General features: G+C 29.8%; 1 protein-coding gene across 1 annotated transcript in view; it reads right to left on the bottom strand.

The window, feature by feature from the left end:
* Window positions 1-2,183: 2,183 nt before the first annotated feature.
* The window catches only part of LOC118192529 (leukocyte receptor cluster member 1 homolog), a 38,575-nt gene continuing 20,377 nt past the window's right edge, over window positions 2,184-20,381 (bottom strand). The window contains exons 6-7 of the mRNA XM_085813934.1: window positions 11,672-11,792; window positions 2,184-5,687 (exon numbers count right to left, since the gene is read on the bottom strand). Coding sequence (XP_085670060.1) covers window positions 5,427-5,687; window positions 11,672-11,792 — 382 coding nt within the window. The 3' untranslated portion in view covers window positions 2,184-5,426. The remainder of the gene's footprint in view (window positions 5,688-11,671; window positions 11,793-20,381) is intronic.

Here is a 20,381-nt window from a genome sequence, read left to right as displayed (position 1 = left end):
TTAGCCAAAGGATTAATGTGATTCAGAACACTGCACGCAGAAAATCTGATTGACGTTTCTCAAGTATTATTTCCCCAGAATGTACCACAAAGTGAATGAAGTGTTTCATTAAGTTTCTATACCTTTATGCGTTGTTAAAATCACACATAGACCCAAAACATTCTCATAAAACGTCGCTAATCAAAATGGTCAATGCTGAACAATTCTAATGTATGATGTGATTATTTCCTGTCAGGAGTATATCAAAAAGAAACTAAACAAGGTATCTGAAGGAATATCAAAAAGATACTACATAAGGAAATGCCTAAAGAAACGATATTAAGTGCTTTAAAACCATGGCCTAAGCAATGCAAACTAATCTACTTCATTAAAAATAGTCATGCAAAGAAATACCACTGAATGATATTGCAAAATTAAAAAGTTTAAAGCATCAAAAGCAATCCTTAAATTTTTTAAACCCTGCATTAATGGTTTCATTCTCATTTTCCCATTTTTCATAGACACTAACTGGAATTGATAAGCACCTGATTAATTTTAAACTTTCAGACCATCAGGGCAACATGACATAGCTTTTGGCAAAGTTGCTTAAAATTTGCAGCTTTACCCATTACATACACTAATACCTCTGTATGCACACCACAGTCAATTTATGAAATGTATCTACAATGTTTTTGGAGTAAATTTTTTTAACCATTTTCCAAACAAAGCTGCAAAATGACAACCTATCTAAAAATTATTTAAACATCTAAACATTCTGCTTTTTAAATATTCTTTCAAATTTCATATAGAGATAGATAATTTTAGAAAAATTATATGAAATTATATGTGAAATTGTATTTTTCTGTATAATGTAACAGGAAAAGCTGAGAGAAATGGTGCTCTGCCAGAAAAAAATGAGAATACGGGGGCAAGTCTATTTAATATTCAATAAATGGCTATCTCGCTAATTGGAGAGATATCGCCAAGCTGGCAACGGTTGTGTCTACTAATTTTGTCTTCAGATTTGGGAAATAAAATGCCAAAAGTCATCAGACCGCTCCCCCTGTATAACTGTAATGGATACTGTGATTGAATAATTGTAGTTGATGCTCTTTGTGTCTGTAACCGCACTGAGCCCTCATATGCTTTCCAGTAATTGAGAAGCAGAAAGTACTAGAAATATCTCAGCAGCAGGGTGAAAACTATATAAGACAAGAAAGAACATCAGTTTCTCAGTCTTTGTAGTTGTTAGCTCAGCGTAAGTCTGGAGTATTGAGATATCTCCAGGTTTGTTTCACTCTTTAGATGCATTGAGTTTAACATTCTTACTAGTTTAAAGTGTAATAATTTATTGTACTTTGTGCTACTGTGAAGAATTGTATGCCAATTTTCGTAATTACGAGCTTGTAAGCAAGTAACAATATTACCCACTTGGAAAGTAGTTTGAAAGAAATTTTTCACTCAATTTTATGCTGCTCATAACCAGCTGTCACAGATTAAGTGACTGAGCTGTGAGGAGTCAAGAAATTTGTTTTTCACTATGCAACTGTTATCAAGTAGCTTATTGCAAACAAAAGTAAAACTAAATATTTTTAATCATATTATTTATCAAATTTGTACATATGGATAAACTTCTCTTCTCTAAACAAAAATTCACCATTACAGACAATATTCTGAGAAAAATTCAGAAGTTCAGAAAATCCACCCATTGCCATGATGGGATGAAATTGTATTCAGTTAAATGTTTGTTGTTAAGCAATTCATAAGATCTTTTACAGTGGCAAGAAATATATAGCATCAGAAAGAATACACATTATGGCAAAATAGGTACCATCTTTATACGAATTTTATCCTAAAATTTTGTACGACAGATATTTGGAAATCAATTTTAACAAGCATGAAATAAAATAGAAAAAGAAAAACTACATTTATTACACATCAAAGTTGCATATAGCCCTGAGCTATTTTTCAACATACCTGCCGCTTAAATTCAGCCATTTGTCATAGTATGGTACCATCTTTTGTATATCCTCACTGAAAACGTTGCTACCATGGAACTTAGCTAAACCTTAAAAACCTTTAACAGCTCCTCATTGCTAGTAAATCATTGCAAGTTCCATACAACTTTTAATTTTGACACATTTTGGTGTTAAAAATGGGTCTGGGTGTTAAATAATGTCTGCAGAGCAAAAACGATCCAAAAGTTGATTTTTTAAATTTTATTATTATATTCATAAACATTACACACAGGCACATACATATGCACAAGTAAGTATACAAAAGCTCTTCAAAAATCTGATTTTCTTAATTTTATTATTACGTACATAATACATATCAATGAAAAAGTTAACTGCAAGAACAATTTTCAAAACTATAATCCTACACTTGCTGTTATGATAGACATTATTCAATATGCTAAATTAAAAACAGCATTTCCGACCTCTTTTTTTTTCCACATAAACCAACAATTTTTTTTTCATACAATGAATTTCACTTTGAATTGTTTTTACTATTGTATTTACATTTGTTTCAGCAGGCTAAATGTGTAGGATGGCATTTTTAAATATCCAGACATACAGATTATTTTAAAATAATAACTTTTGATACCACTGCCTGCTAATTTGGTATGAAATGAAACACATCTACTCAGCCAAATATGGTAATTATATGTGTCATATTTTCGTGCTTCCTGAAAATGTCCAAATCTCACAGTGATGAAACGATCATATCATTTTTAATTTTTTTATTTTCATGTTATTTTTTATTACAATTTAGATTTAAAATTTAAATGTTCATTCAGATCTCAATCTCAAAAGCAATTGACTGTTTTTCTTACATTCACTTGATTTGCATCTATTTTTTCTTTTATACAACAATTTTTGCTTTTGTTTTCAATTTATAAATTCACAAATTTACGTGTTTTGTTATTATTTAACATACACATTCAAAAAGTATATTTCACATTTATATCTGAAAATAATAAATCTTGTTTCCATTTTTTAATTTAATTTTTCTTTTTCATTATACTTTAATTCCAATTTTATGCACACAACAACAGAATCTTAAAAACAGAAACATAAATTTGCATTCAATATTATTAACTATGAAATTCAGTAAACTTTTCTTTTGCCTTTTTAATGTAAATGTCTACCTCATTAAAGTGTAATAAAAACAGGGTCAGAAAAAAATGACTAAGAGAGCAATAATTAAGCTTATAGTATAATGATAACAACATCAAAAATATGAATTTTCATTACTATTTTCATGTTAAATTTTTTAATCAATTACAGACTGAAGTCCATTTAAGAAAGAAACAGTTTGGTATATGGTATAGCATTACATATTTAATGGCTATGTGAAAAGTTTATCATTTTTTGCAATACTGACATTTTCCCCCTAGATAATTTTGAGAACTTATAATAATCTGGTGTCATCTAATAGTTTGTTTCATAATGTTATAGTTTTCTTTCTATTTTACCCCCCCCCCCCAGTGCAAAGAATAGATACACTTCTAGTTACATATATATAAATATGAAACAAAATTCTTAAATTGCAACAGACCTTTAAATTCCTAAATTTTAATTAAACACATCCCCACTTCAATTATATGCTTTGTACCATTTTTTGTGGCTCTGCCACATGTTACATCACTCTCCCTGCAATGCATGAATCACTGCTTAGAATTGAAATGAAATTTTCTAGTTTATAAATATAACAGCAGTCAGTACGCATCCCTTTTCTCTTGCCTGCTGCTGCTAGAATAAACCATGTCTCTCACTTTGATTCTCTGAAATGTAAACTGCGTACATAGCAATTGTAACGTGCATTTAGCCATTTAGCATCCCTAATGTGTTGTTAACTTAAGCAAAAATATAGTTTTGAAGAATTTTACCGTTCAAAATAAAAATGACATTTAAACAATCAAGCCAGTCATGATTTTCCCTCCAGTCATCCACACAGCAGTTTTTCTCGATTATGACCCAAGAGTGAATTAGTTTCATCATTTGTAAAAACTACATCACACACACACACACATATATATATATATATGACAAACTTCAATCTATTTACAGTTTTTCTTAAACTAAACCATGTTTATGTTCAAAATAAATAAAATATAAACAATCTATTAAAAAATAATACATTTCTTAAACTATAAAATAAATATATAATGGGCTAAAAAAATTATACAGTGAACTCTCAGAATGACATTCATTTATCATCCCACACAATGGTCTTCTGAGCAGACGGTCATCTTAGATAAGATGGTGCAAATCAGTAATCTGCTAGTGATAGCAGATTAGATGGTGCAAATCAGTAATCTGCTAGTGATAGCAGATTACTGATTTGCATAACATATTTTACCTTGAAGACTCCTAGATTCTGTTACAAGAAAAATACTGAGAAAGAACCATGGCATCATAAATGATTTATTAGTACCATTAATATACATAAAATTATGAAGTAGTTACAAAAACAAGTAGTGAAAAACTTAGGGAAGCAGGGACAAGAATTTATTTTATGCTTAACTTTCTAAAATACTACAGAATAACATTTTAATGTATGGGAAGATCTTTTGAAAAAAAATTTAATTTTTGAAGAAAAATGCCACTAGAAATTAATTTTAAGTTGTTAAATTTTATTGCTGTTTGTTAAATTTTGTCAAGCAATTTCAGGAACACTCTTTGCTTATTAAAATATTCACCCCATGCTTACTTGGTTTTACTCTTTTGGTTAAACATTTCCTTTTTTAAACTAGCAACTGTAAGTAATTCATAAAATAAACTAGTCACCTTATTACTGTCAACCAAGCACCATACTTTTCTACCTAATGTTTTCACAGTTTTCTGACACTTCTTTTCAGCATATTCAGTAAATCTGAATTGTGTTTCTAAATTGCTGCTTTTACTTTTTGGGGACTATTATTGAAAATTTTAATCTAAAGTTTATTACTTAAAAAACTTCTAAAACTTAAAATAGAAATAATATGGACTTGAGCCTTGAACTTCAAAAAAAAATAAATAAATAAGCTGCTCTGAGGGCATTTGAATGTTGATTATTTTATGTTACCAACTATGAAGATGTACAATTTAACAGATATATATGCATAAATACAAACTGAGGCAGATGCGATGAATCATCTCCAAGACTGGTATCCTAGTTCTCAAATAAAATGCTATAAAGGTAACTTGGCCAATGCTGATAAAATTTAAAAATAAAGGATTCAGAAGTGATTAACTGCTATTTTTCATAAGCATGTAGTCATTTAAGAGAACAACAGAATTATCAATACTGGTATTTGTTTACATTCTCTGAAGTACTGATCACTTTCAGAGGTGGTCAACTTAGGCAACAGTTCACCACAACACAATTCCCTGTATTAAGGAATCATGTAAATGTATTAATAAAAAATAATCTTTGCATTATCGCATACCTTTACTAACTTTTTATTTTTCAGGCACTAAATTATTTCTTGCAAGATGAGGATTAAATTGTGAGTTATACTGTCTTAACCTATCATCAAGGACAACAGAAGATTCATCACTGGACGGTCCTTTTCTGTAGCTTTCTAAAAACTGTTGAGATCGTTTCCTTTCTTCTGCTTCCCGTTTAAGACGTTTGGCCCGCAACTCTTCTATTTTTGACAATTTCTTATTTTCTGCTGCTTTCTTTTCAATATTGTGCTTATGCTGCCGTGAATTTCTCTCCTACAAATATGAAGATTTTTGTAGTAATGTTTCAAAAAGTAATTTCTGAACTATTTTTTTTAAATTTATTTCATAAATTAATAGAAAAAATGCAAAATTTAAAATGCATGGACTTTTAACATATTGAATAAGGTGGCAAATTTCTAATGCTAAACAACTGGTTAAAAGTTAATTTTGCTAAAACAAAAACCTTTTTCATGGTATTGTTTATATGGTCTGAAAATATAAATTATGGGAAAGTACTCTTAAAGCTACATAATCAAATAAATTTAATGAATAATCTATACTAAATGATTACTGAAATTCTACAATTTAAATATCATTTTGAACTTAAAATGCAGATGAAAATTTGACATCCAAAAATTAGTCAATGTAGGTACTGTCATATCATGCTATTATAAATAAAGACAAAAGCATTTTCTCTTTAAAACTAAAAACATCCTGAAAAAATCCATACAGATCATTAGAACAGAATCTAATTTTTAATCCAATTTAAAAAAATCCTATACGATTTCACAGCTATTGTAATGTCTTCAGGTATTTTCTAATGAAGATCCCTCAATTCTCGGAAAAGTTATTTTTTAACAACCAGTTAACAATTCTCGGAAAAGCTTAATCACATACCATGAATCTTCCGTTTCATTGCATGGTGGTCAAAGGAGAATATTGGTGTGCTCCTGAGAAAAACTGGAACAAGAGAAACTTTCATTCCAAATTCCCATGCTTTATAGATGTATTGCTACGCACTTGACTGCCTATCCATGACCGCCCTAGATGCAAAGACCCTGGATCACATTTGAAGTCTGAGCCTGGAAATTGTCACGGAAATTTTCCCAGATTTCCCAGAACTGTCACCATTATTCACCAATCAAGAGATACTCTGATAATTCTGGAAGTCTTCCTGACATGCCCATGAAATCTTGACCAAAAACAGTGAATGCAACTAAAAAGCTGGGAGTTAATTAGGTTAGTGAAAAAGAAGGAAATTTCTCTCTCTCTCTCTCTCTTTTCTTTTTTTTTTTTTTTTTCCCCAGCTCTGTTAACAGCAATTCTGTTCAATCTGTCAAGAGCATTTTTATACCTCTGTGGAGAAATCCAGTAACCAGCAGCCAGCTATACGCTACAAAATTTGAGAGCAAATTTCTTGGAATGCCTAGCTGTAGCCAGAAGAGGCAAAAAAGCTATTTGCTTTATTCACCTTTTGCTAGGAAAACCCTTTTGACAGAAACTTTCGTAAAGACTTTGTGAATCATCTCCCCCTCCCTATGAAGTAAACCAATGAACACCTTATCTTAAATATTATTTGCATATAGCCTAGAATTAAAGACACGAACCGTCTTGGTTTGTGCCAACTTGTTACATTATATATATATATATATATATATATAAACAAATACACAAAAAGTACTTTTAAGGAAATAAAAATTAAGGACTTATCAGCAAATGGAACTGAATAATTCAATTAAAGTTATCATCTATGCCTGAACTTAACTTTTATAATACCATCCTAAGAATAAAACAGATCCATCAGTAGGATGCATTATATTAAACATAATTTAATAAAATAATTATAAAACAAATTTGACATTAACACCAATTTTGTAAATTTATCAAATAACACATATTTTACACTTAATAGTTGAACATATTTTAAAGAAGATTAGTGACATTTTATTTCAATTTAAGAAACCATTATTAGTCCAAAGGGGCTTTGTCCCTGAAGGACTATTGTTTTCGTTTTGCGATTTTGCGTCGGACTCATAAACGACGGTTCACTTTTCAAACTGTTGCCACAAAATGTTAGAGTCCTGCATTATATTTGAAGAAATTAAATAATGAAAAATCTGCATAAATGATTGTCTATTTCTCGCATTGTGATAAAACAATGGTACATAGAGCCATCGAATTTTGAATGACGAAATCCTACTGCGAATATGGGCATCTGAAATCCCAAATTTGGAATTTGTTTTATTATAGATTTTATATTTTGTAAAACTTTAACGAATTTTTGATTTACAAACTCAATGCTTTAAAAGCAAGAAATGGCAACATTATATAGAAAAAAAATACTTTTATCTCCAGCTCGCGAGACTGTGTATATCGGAAATTCTAAAGATATGCTTAATTTAACATTATTTTGCGATATTGCTCTTGAACTGAATTTTATGGTTTAAGTGCAAAGAACATGATATTTAATAAATAAAGATAACACTCAAAACGTTAAAAAAACGCCCCTTTGGACGTAATTTAAAATCTGAAACATTTCAGATTTTTTTTTTTTTTTTTCTTTATGTTGATTTTTTTCTTTCATGTTTCATTTGATCATGTACTTATTCAATCTAGAGGTTTAATAAACAGCAGGCAGATTTTACCTCAAACAGCATAGGTTAAAGTGAGATGTAAAATCATAATCAGCATGATGTGTAACAGAAGACTGGCTATTGCCACCACTGCTGCATGCTTAGAGAGAGACCTGCTGATTAGAACAACGTCTGATGTTGGCATGGTTGGTAAGTTTTGAAAGTTAGTTAGGTTAGCCTGTCTGACACAGTTAGTGTTGCAACTTTGTATAGAGTTCCTAGAGTTTAACTCAGTTAATGTACTTTAAGGTTCCAATAAGCCACTTAAGTACCACAGGTTATATAAGTTGTTTTGTATTATTATAAATCTCATTAGTTGTAAGGAATAAGTTTTATGTTAATTTTTACATTTTTGTATTGCATCTTGTGACCATGGTAAGGATTAATGAAAGGCAATAACTTGCTTTAAAATGCAGAGATAACTTTTAAGGGTGAGCAATAAGTTACAAAAAATCAAATTATGTAGCTAGATACCCTTATTCATTCTAGATTTACATGGTCACTATTAAATGTTATTTTTTTTAATATTTGTTAAAAAAGCATTATTAAAATCACAAATTAATAACATTTCACAATTTAAAACAAATGTAATTGATTCTTACACAATATTAGGATAAAACATTTATGTTTTGTAAACACTGTACATAATATTTACACATACTTCTGTACATAATCTTTATGAGTGTTTTTTGACTAAAACATATCAATTTCTTTTTCTTTAAGCATCTTTTCTAGCAATAAGAAATTTATACCAATACGCAAAACAATGTTTCCACTAGTTTCTGCTTCATCTCCTAACTTGGCAATAAAACTATGAGGTTTCATTTGATCTGGTAAACATTAAGTAGTTCAATACACCTGACAGACGTGAAGCAAATTATCGCCATGTCTGAAATTAACTACAAAGTAGGATAAGGGTTTACATAAACTTCGTTCTTTAAAAAGAATTTAGAATATAAAGGCACGTTCTTATGCTAACAAAATCAACTATAACTTGCGGTGATGCAACTTAACAGGAAAAGTTAAATTCAAATTAAAAATGTGAGTCAAAGCCTTCTTAGTTTATAAGTTGCCTCAGTAAATCTATTGTACTAATAAATTCAAATGTCGGCAGCAATAACGCAAAGCCAAATAATCACAAATTATCAGAGCTGACAAGAACTAATGCAGCATGCAAGCAGAGACTAGAAACATGCTCTGTCTTACAATCCCAAAACCTCTTTAAATACTATCTAATCAATTTGCAATCTGGCTAGGAAATGGAAAGGAGAAGTTATAGCAAAGGCTGAAATTATAAATAATTGGTTAATTTGCATAACAATATTTGTATATATCTTTAAAGAATAATTTTATTTCTCTTTATGTATTCAGTTTCTTTTCTCAATAAATTTCTCCTTCATTTTAGAATTTTTGGATTTAATTAAAGCTTTCTGTTATTCTAAAAAACTACATGTATTTAGAATGTATAGAAGAAGCTGCTAATTTTATTTTATTTTTATTTTTTTATATTTTTTCTGAGAATAAATATGAAATGATATACGATCAAGGTAGGTTACAGAGTCAGTGTGGCAAAATTTTTAAAATTTAGTGATGCACAGAGCAACAAAATCTAGAAACGGCAAAATTTTTAGAATTTAGGCCAAGCACTGGGAGCAGAAGTTAGGAAGGCACTAAGCAGCAGAATTTAGGACTCACAGAGGGGGAAAAGTGCCTAGCGCTAGCCCTGTGTGTGATAAATTGAAACATACAAGATGAATCTTTTAAATTGTCAGTTTTCAATTTCTTTATTAATAGAAAAACTCCTTTCTATAGATGCCTGTCCATGTATTTTTTTATATTTCCTATGCTTGCATTTAGTGAAAAGGAGAGAAATAAATGGAAACATTTATTGTTGTTTTTACGATTTTGAAATAGAAACATGTTAAGCAAAAGACTTCTAGGAGCAGAAGTAAAACATTCAAATATTATTCTTTCATTGTTTTCCAAAAATTCTCGAAAAAGTGAAAAATTCGTCAAAATGCATTGTAAAATACATCCATTTTGTGTTAGTACCATTAAGAAATTTTTTATTTTGTCACACTTTTCTGAAATCTTCTAGAATCGTAGGTCTATAAATCTCGCCTTCAAATCCTTCTAAACTTTCCAAGGTGCAATCTGTAAAATGCTTATGTTTCACCTCTTGTCCTAGAAACTCGAGTATCACGTCATTTATAATAGAAACAGGAACAAATTCAAACGATAATCTATAAAATACATATTTGTTACTGAATCGCCAAAAATATTCCTCCAAAATGCTAATTGCGCATACTGAAAAATACATACTCAAAATGGCAGTCGTAAAAACAGACATTAAAATTAAGAACTTTCTGCAGCTTTTGCATAAAATTAAGGACTTTTAAAGACCAAAAATTGATTGCAAAATACCTAAGGACTCTTATGGACCGTATGAACCCTGAATTTTACTTTCAGCAGAGTGGTAGGCAAATATTTATATTTAAATTTCAAAGTCTAATTCTAAGTGAATATGCTGTGTTTATTTTCCTTTCATTTATTCTCAGCATTTTGTTTAATTGTTAAATTAAAATATAGGTCATACATTTTTCAATCCTTTCACCAGTAAAGTCCAATTCCATCAATATGAGGATCAATTCAAGATATGCATAGCATCACTAGTCACATACTATGTTTGTTTGGCCTATATTTAGAGATATGTACTGGAATAACTTTAAAAAATACTATAAGTTTTTTTTTTCACAGTTTACCTTTATAAAACATTTTGTACATTTCACTTAAAATATTTTGTGGCCTTAAATTTTAAGAACCACAAGTTAAAAATAAAATTGCAGACTCTCATGCAAAGCAACAAGCTCTGCAAAATCAAGCCAATTTTCATTTGCAGGCTATCAGAAACCACCCCTTGAATTGTGCACAGTCAGACACAGTATTAAAATACATGTGCATTAGGAGGTTTGAGATTAGTAATAATAATACATTTTCTTCTCATAAACCACATGCCATTTTTTTAATTTTTTAATTTTTAAAAATTTAAAATTTTAGAAGGATTTATTTAATAGATTTTAATTAGCTCTTTCAGTAGCAAAGTCTAGTTAAATTTATTAAATTTATATGGCTTTTTCCACTCTGCCTTTGTAAATAAAATACTTATATTTGAATAATTAAGAGAGAAAAAGAGAAAGGGAGAAACAGACATAAGAAAACAGAAGGTACTGAACAAAATCTTAATTACATCATAGCAAATTTAAAAGCTATTTCTTGTTTTCACCTTCTACATTGATTAATTTAAATAATTTCTTTAATGTTTTGATGTAACTATAAACCTCCTTTTAGAGAAGTCTTCTCCCCCATCTGAAAAAAGCAATAATTTTTTTAATAAATTCTTTTCTTTCCTTTTCCTTAAGGAAACATAAGCATTTGGGCTTAATTTTTGCATTTTTCCTTAAAAAAATCTATACTGAGAATTTCATTTCATTTAGGTTCAGGGGAAAAAATAATCTACTTGTGCAACATTATTATAATTAAAACAGAAATTTCATATCAAACAGAATAACTTATAAAATGACAACACATTTATAAAATTATCATTATTAATTTAAAATAACTTACTTCATTTGATTTAGTAAAGCCTGTTTCCCCAGATTTTTTCTCTTTCAAAGCGAGATATTTCTGCATATCATTTAAAGGATCAAGCCGTGATTTTTGCTTAGCACTTGCAACTTCATCCTTACTAGAAAATGAAAAAGTCATCATAGAATTCTGAAATAAATTATGAATTACATAAAAACTTCTACAGGAAGAAATAAATTATTTCTCAATGAAATATTTATGTAAGAAAGAACATCCAACACTTTGCAACAGTGTAGTTCATACCCTTTGTTTTACAAAAGATCCACATATGCTGTTTACAAAAAACAAAAAAAAAAAAAAAGTTTTTTTACTTTTATGGAAAAAAAAAGCGACAATATCCTTCAGCATTTGTTTTATTAAATGTTTGAAGAGAAATATGATTTTCTATTAAATAGCATGTATATTTATGACAATTTACAGGATGCATTTTGTACCAAACCTACCACTCAAAAGGTAGGTGAAAACATTACAGAGAAAAGATTGGCGCCAGGCAGTGAAATGGCGCCAGGCAAAATATCGCAGGAGAAGTGAAAGCACGGAGAAAACATCACAGTTCTAAAACACTGAAAGACAGAATGAGGAATATTTTATCTCTACATTTTATACTTTTGAATTAAACAACATTGTTAAAAAAGCATTCAAAGACTGAAAATGAATAGAAAATTAATGCTACGTATACCAGTTAATAGTTTTAAACTTATGTATGTAACAACAGGTAACCATTTAATTAATATCTTACATAAAGTTGTATTGGTAATCTTATATCAAAAATATAGTCTAAAAAAGATCAGAAATAGAGAGATGAGTAATTGCATGAGGTTGCCTAGGTTTCATTAATTCTCAAATTGTAATTTTTTTCACTTTTGTTAATTTGATAATATGTAGTAAAAATTAAGTCTTCTTTTTTTTTTCCCCTTCAGTTTTTTTTTTCTTATGGTGTTATTAAAATCTTTATGTATTTGGACCATCTGTAAAATTCTGCAGCTTTTTTATGATAAAAACAAATTACATAATAGCAAAGCATAAGAAAATTTCATCGAATCACATAAGCACTATTTTGTTCTATAACTCTTCGCCTCATACATATTTACCACACATTTTATAAGCAATCAGACTAGCATTTTTTTTTTTCTTTTCTGTAAATAAAACAGAAAATGAAATGATAATGAATTTCCTTTTTTAAAATATAACAGAAAATTCAAATGATATGATGAAAATGAGCTTTTGGGTTCTTCATTCTTAGCAATGCACTGAAACTAAAATTATGCTATAAGACATGCTAGAATCCTGGAACATGAACAGAAAAAGATCATATTTAAACATCTGCTTCAAACAAGGTCACTATTTATTAGCAGTAACAAAATAATTAAAAGAAAATGTGTTTCTCTTTGAAAACCGTAGAGCTTTCCAGATGACCTAATGCAACAAGTATTTAATTGCTTGGTTATTGCTTCGTTAGTTATCGTGAAACATATCAAGAAGTAGCTGCATAATACTTCAATAACACATTTGGATTTATTGGATTATAACAAAGCACACTAGAGCTATCTGTCTAAGGAATAAGATGCCTATGTGGGACGACTTTCACAGGGACTGGCTTGTATCCATGATATAAGTTAGGAAAACCACAGAAAATGTATTCAGTTGAATTGCTAGATTGAACTACCTCTGTTCAGCAATGTTACGACTCGGCCATTAGTAGCCAATTCAATAGGAAAATATTAAAGGAAACTTGTATGTTTTTATATCAGTTATTGAGAAGACTTAAATTTAACTACCAATATAATCAAACACTACCAATTCAATTTTATAAGAGATTAATTAAATAATGATCTTTAATAGTTATCATTATGCAAATATACAGCTTTTAAAGCCTGAAAAATGCATCTGCGATGTTATTGTCATGCGATGATTTGTATGTGCTATATTTCACAATATTTTCTAAGATGATGTTTTAAAATTGCTATGTTTTTTAAACACTTCATTTTTTACGATTATGTTTTCTTCTTCCTTTCTTTTTTCCCATCACATTTTATACCACAACATTTTTGCTTTGTGTTGTTTTGTCTGTGACATTTTCATCTATGCAGACATCACTGAAACAAGGATACAAAAATATATCAGTCATTAGAGTCAAGCATACTGATGCATTTCAAGGTCTTTCACATAATTAAGAAGAGACACTAAATTTTAGATTTACACAATGGTACAAGTGGACAAAAAAAAAAAAAAAAAAAAAAAAAAAAAACTCTGAAGATCTGAAGCATTAATTGACAGAAAGAGTAAATGTGTCTGATGATTATTTGATGAAGAAGTAAATGTATCTAGTTCTAATCAAGTTCCAAATCAAAGTACAGAAACTTAAACAGTACATTAAAACAAACCTAAAATTACCTAAATTAACTATAAATTTTATGGTGATCTTTTGATTAGAATTTATAAGTGAATTCAAGTGTGATTGAAAAAATCTGAACTTATCAAAAACAGAAAAATTAATTTACTAAAAAAGCTTTCTAGGTGGCTCAGCCACAAAAGTTATTTCTTGTTTTGCTCTTATTGAAAATAATTACAAAGCTGCTCTTGAACTCTTATTGAAAATAATTACAAAGCTGCTCTTGTTGTGTCCACTTTTGGACAAATGAACATTTTAATTAATTTGCATTTAGAACAACTCTTAAATATTTTTCCTGTTAGAAATCCTAATGATGAAAACAGACTAAGGAAACTTTTTAATGACACTGAAGTGCAGATAAGAAATTTTAATGCATTCAAAATAAGACTCTCAATTCCTGCGGAAATATCAATTTGGAAACTGTTTCCAAATGAGCCCGTTCTTGATCATAACCAAAAAACTCATGATGAAAACTGGGATTTAAAGGGTGAATTAGACTTTTTGAGAAATGAAATTATCAATATGGAACACACTCTTGTCAATCATAATTCAAAAGATAAGTTCTCATGATTTACAAAAGCCCATAATACAACTACCTTTTAAACAGGAACCTTGCCTGACCAGAACAAATAGGCCATCAACAGGTGAAATTTTAATGGCATTTTCCGATTCTCAGAGGAGTGTTTTTTGAAGGAAGTCATAAATTGGCAGACTGCGAAATTTTAAGTTTGGAAAAGAAGAAAGAACTTCTGGAAAACATTCTCTTGTTTGTGTCTGGATAGAAAGCACAGAATTAGAGACAGCAAGCAAAAAGTAAAATGCATTTTTGTAATAACAAACATTCAAAAGCATTTTGTTATTTATTTTATCAGAAAAAGTATAATAATAAAATTCAAAAGAAAATGTTAGATTCGAAAGTTATTTTTTCCAGCTTCATCACATAATCCCAATAAAAATAGATGGTAAACCAATTAAAAAAGAGTACTTTTCCGTTTTGCTGACGCAGGCGATAAAGTCGCCAATAATGGTACAACTGATGCCAATCGGAATATCCTCGCTGGTTACCTTTTATGCCTCATTTTCAAAACAAGTCACAGCCATTTCTTATCAGATTGATTGTTTCTTTCAATACTGGCATACAATAACATAGAACTTTTACTAGGTAATTCAATTTTATGCCCTAAGGCCATTTGCAATAATTAAGTCAATTAGGATGCAATCACACTGCTCAGGCAAAGTCAAGGGTTAAATTCATCAATTCTAATGAGAATGCACTAGTGAAGTAAAGCACTGCTGTTTTACATAATTTCTGAGTAAGCTATTCGTACGAATTGAAACAATTCTTTCATTTAAACTTGTATTCCAAATTAATATTTAACTTGAAATTAATGTAGATAATTACTGAGAGAATTAGATTTTTGTAGCGTAGTTTATGTAAGATGAGATCACTTTGGGTCATGTGATATGAACCGGCGAATCAGGATGTTGAACCATAAAAACATCGAAAATTCTTAAATTAATGTCTTTTTACAAATTGTCTTTATTTATTGGCTTTTTACAAAATTTTAAACGATATTAAAATGTTTATGCCTTCAAAATAAAAAAATTCTTAAGAACTAACATTTGTTAATATTTTTTATGTGTATACTGTATTTTGTCGCCAATAAAGTCTACTTAGCGAGATCTGTGCCAGCGAAACGGAAAAGTACCAATAAAATATTATTACATACTGCTTCAATTTGGAATAATCGTAAAATGTGAAAATTCATTTTTGATAATGGTTCAGTAAGAAATTTCATAACTAAAGATGAATATTAATATAACTCTATTAAAATTAATCTTTCAATTATTAAAAAGAATGCTTTTTGTTGATTCACTTTGGGATGAACTGTGCTAGAAAAGACATTTAATGCTGCTAACACTGAACGAGAAAATAACAGAGATTCTAATCTTAGTATAGCTGTTGAACTACTAGAAACAGAAATTATCTCAGTATTTTTATTTCTTCCTCAGATTTAAATATTGCTAAAGGAAACATAGTTTTGAAAATTTTACAGTTAGCTGACTGTTGTAAACAAAAGGCAAAACTGATACTCTCATAGGAGTAGATTTCTACTATTAAAAAATTACAGGTAAATTTCAAAGAATTTTTTTAAAAAATGTAGTAGCTACAGAATCAATATTTTTGGAGGCATTTTGCATGGGTACAGTAAATAATAATTTTGGTGAATTGTTAACAATGAAAGTAAATGTAAATTAAAACTTGATATCCAATCAATTAGAAAACTTAGGTTTAGAAAGCGATGATCAAAATGACACAACCTTTTATTTAGAATTTGAAATCTTTCAAATCTGATATCAAGTATAAAATGGTAGACAGGATCACCAAATTCATGGGAACCCAATTCAATCCATGGAAAACAAATTCAAAGCATTTAATGGATGACAATATGGATGCTGCACATGGAAGATTTAAAAAATTAAATAGCAAATTTAAAATTGACAAACCTTTGTTTGTTCAATGTAAAGATATTACTAAAAGACTAAGAGTTACAACATATTATTGAACCAGTTCAGGAAGACACCTGAAATGATAAGACCTTATTTTATTTACCTCATACAGCGGTCGTCAGAAATGATAGAACAACAAGTAGATTGAGAATAGCTTATAAACAAATTGAGTTTCCTTAAACGATTGGCCCACCAGTGGACGAGTGGTAAAGTCGCTGAACACTGGTAATTTGATCTGAGGTTCGAATCCTGCGAATGGGCTGGCTACATGGGTGTTTTCGTGGTCTTCCACATGTGTAACGTGTATACGAGCCAGTTTTCCTTAGAAAGTCCTCCTCAAAGGCATCCCTCCCCTTAGGCAGATAGCCCTCGAGGCTCTGCTGTAATTAAACAACCTAACCTAACCTTAAATGATTGTTTATAGACTGGTCCGAACTTATACCCTGATACGTTTAATTTACTCATAAAACTTAGGCAAAATTTGATAATACAAAATCTTTTTTTTTTTTTTTTTTTTTTTTTTTTAGACAGAGGCAGACATTATACAATCCTTTTTGCAGACAGAGTTAAATGAAGAAAACAGGAACAATATGTGGTTCTTTTAGAAAGATGATCCTTATAATAATAATTGAGTTTCCTTAAACGATTGAAAATGGTCAATTGAAAACTTCTAGATTTACAATAGTTTTGTTCAGTAACTTATTTTGGGATATTGGAGAAAATCCAGCCCCTTTCTGTTTGCTGCTACCATTAAACATCTTTTTAAGAAATACTCAGAAATATATCTCGAAACAGTAGACCTCTGAAACAACTGCCTGTATGTTGCTGATACAAATTGGTGGTCAACAAAATTTAAAACAAGCACTAAAAACAAGTTTAGAAAGTGTGAACATTTTCAACGAAGTTAGCATGTCACTACATAAGGGGCATACTAATTCAAAAGAACTGAAATGCATTTGCCACCATAAAAAGTTTTGTGTACAAGAATCTCCTGATTGTCCCGATCAAAGTATCTGGAATTTCTTGGAATACATATACCATACTGATCATTTTCATTCTGACAGGCAGCATTTAACATATTTCATCTTTTTGCCAAGTAACTCAAAACATTTTCTATTGTAAACTGTAGGCTATATTTTGGATCCTGTCAGATTCTATGATCTATAAGAATAAAATATCTGATTCAGAAAATCTGGTCAGCTAAAATAAATTGGGACAATGAAATACCATCTGATCTTTATTCTAAATAGAAAGCCTAGTATAAAGAAATTAAACAGCTAATAACATGAGATTCCCTCTTATTGTTTAGAGGGAATATTAGATGTATATCTGAAATAAATAGAACTCCATAGTTTTTCTGATCATAGTCTAAAAGCTTATGGATGAGCAGTATAAGAATAATTTTGAATGATGGAACTTTTCAGCTTTGGTTGCCTCCAAGAGTACAGCTGCTCCTATCAAATTACTTGCACTTCCTAGATTGGAGCTCTTGGGCGCACTTTGGTCTGCCAGGTTGAGCGATAAAATCGCAAAATGTTTAAAATACAAAATTTGACTTTATTTGACTGATTCATAAGTAACTTTTTTTGGAATTAGCAAATTCCCTGAAAGATTTAAACCTTTCAACAAAAACAGAGTTTATGAAATTCAGAAACTAAGTGACAGCAGTAAGTGGCATTATTGCCCTGGTAAAGACAACCCTGCTGTCCTCATATCATGAGGAACTACAATTAGTAACTTAAAAAATTGCCAACTTTGGTGGCATGGACTATTCTGGCTTTTAGAGTCTTCAGAATTTTAGCCCTCTTGTTATGCAGATACCGCTGAAGAAGAAAATCTGGAATAAAGAAACAAGTTTGCTAGTGTCCAACAATATAGATGTATCATAAAAGAAAAGGACAAATTATTTGATATTTCCAAATACAGCAATCTTATGAAAATATTAAAAATAACAGCTTAGATTAAATGATTTACTTAGAAAACTGGGAAACTTTTTGCATCCCAAGAATTCAAAGACTAGCCTACAATTCAAAGATTTCTGATTAGAGACTGATAAAACTATATCTAAGAAATCAACCATATTTTCCTTTTCCTCTTTTCTAGATGATGAAGGAATCTTATAGTTTGAAGGGAGATTACAATTTTCTGATTTCACTACCAAAGAAAAACATCCTATTTTCTTATCTTGAAATTCAAAGTTTATAGAACTGATTACTAAAAGAGAACTTGATAAATTGAAACATTCAGGAGCTACAGCCACTTTGACCATGCTCTGAAAAGAATACTGGATACCAAAAGATTGAGAGCTTGTGAAGAAAATTCTAAGAAACTATCTTATTTGTAGAAAATATACAGCAAAGCCTGCTCAACAGATGACTTCACAGCTGCTTAAAGACTGGCTGAAATAAATGGCTGAAACCCTACAATTTCTTGTCTCTGGAATTGACTTTGCAGGTTCAGTTTTGGTTACATTAGCAACCAGAACTGATAAGTTGCATATAGCTGTTTTCTTTGCATATAGCTGTGACTATAGCTTTGTATATAGCTGTGACCTTCATTTAAAGCTGGTCTCCAATAAGTCAAAAGAAAAGTTTTTATGGCCTTTAATTCTGGTCAAATGTTGACATTTTCACACAATTTATGCAAAGTGCAAAATGTTCCAAAAGGTAAACAGACAACTGAACATTTTTCAAAATACTGATGAATTCCAAATTCCAAGATTTCACTGCCTGAAAAAATATAAACTGGAAATTTATCACAGAATATGGCACATTGTGTGGAGATTTTTAAAAATGTTCAGTAAAGTTTGTGAAAGATTGTTTGAGAAAAATACTTGAAAAAGTCCTTCTAAATTTTGAAGATATGACTATTACTTTAACAAAGGTTGAATATATAATAAATCAACAACCCTTAACTTACAACAACTTGAAAGAAATAGAGCCTCTCACACCAGCACACTTTCTCTACTTTGGATGAAAATATCATAATTATCCACTTCATTTAATTGAGTTGATAACAAGAATTTGAGTAGAAGTAATATGATGAAAAGTCAAGTGTACCAAACCAGACTTCTGGAACATTTCCAGAAAAGATGAAAGAAACAATATTTTCTTGACTTTCAAATAGCACACCATTCAGGCATTCCCAACCCTAAGGAAGAATTAAAAGTTGGAGATGTCATTCTTTTAAGGGGGTCTACATAATCTAAACTTTTATGGTAGTATGGTGTTATAGTAGAGTTATATACAGAGCAAGATAGACACGTTTATGTTTAGTTAGAACATCCAAAAGGCACATGAAAAGACCTGTACAAGTCTTATATCCACCAGAAGTTGTGAATGAAGTTCTAGAATTACTGTCTTTGTTCCAGCATTTAATCAGAATAATTTCTGAACTTATTGATTATTTAGCACTTTCTTTCTTTAATTGATTAATTTGTCATACTTTATATTTTAATATTAGAGAACTTTTTTAAATTTCTAACAGTAAGTAATTTTACATATTTTCATTCATTTAGATTTAATTGTTATTCTCCTTTATTGCGTGAACTCTATGAATTCAGGTGAGGATTATAAAGAAACTTGATGTCATACATCTATCATAACATCCCACCTTAAAAAAGGAAGATCAGATAGATGATAGGTATTAGATGGGAATTGCTTCTTAAACCATAACCTTTGATTTACAGATATTGCATCTTTAAATTCATTTGATTATTTACCTGTATATAATGTATAAATAAACATTTCATCTTAATAACTATTTGAATTAAGTACTGATATAAAA

This window comes from Stegodyphus dumicola, chromosome 3 (assembly GCF_044657685.1).
Source record: "Stegodyphus dumicola isolate Sdum_Otavi_A_Nest chromosome 3, ASM4465768v1".
NCBI classification, from domain to species: Eukaryota; Metazoa; Arthropoda; class Arachnida; order Araneae; family Eresidae; genus Stegodyphus; species Stegodyphus dumicola.
Note: the sequence above shows the minus strand (reverse complement) of the source record. Positions and strands in the feature narration are given on the sequence as shown.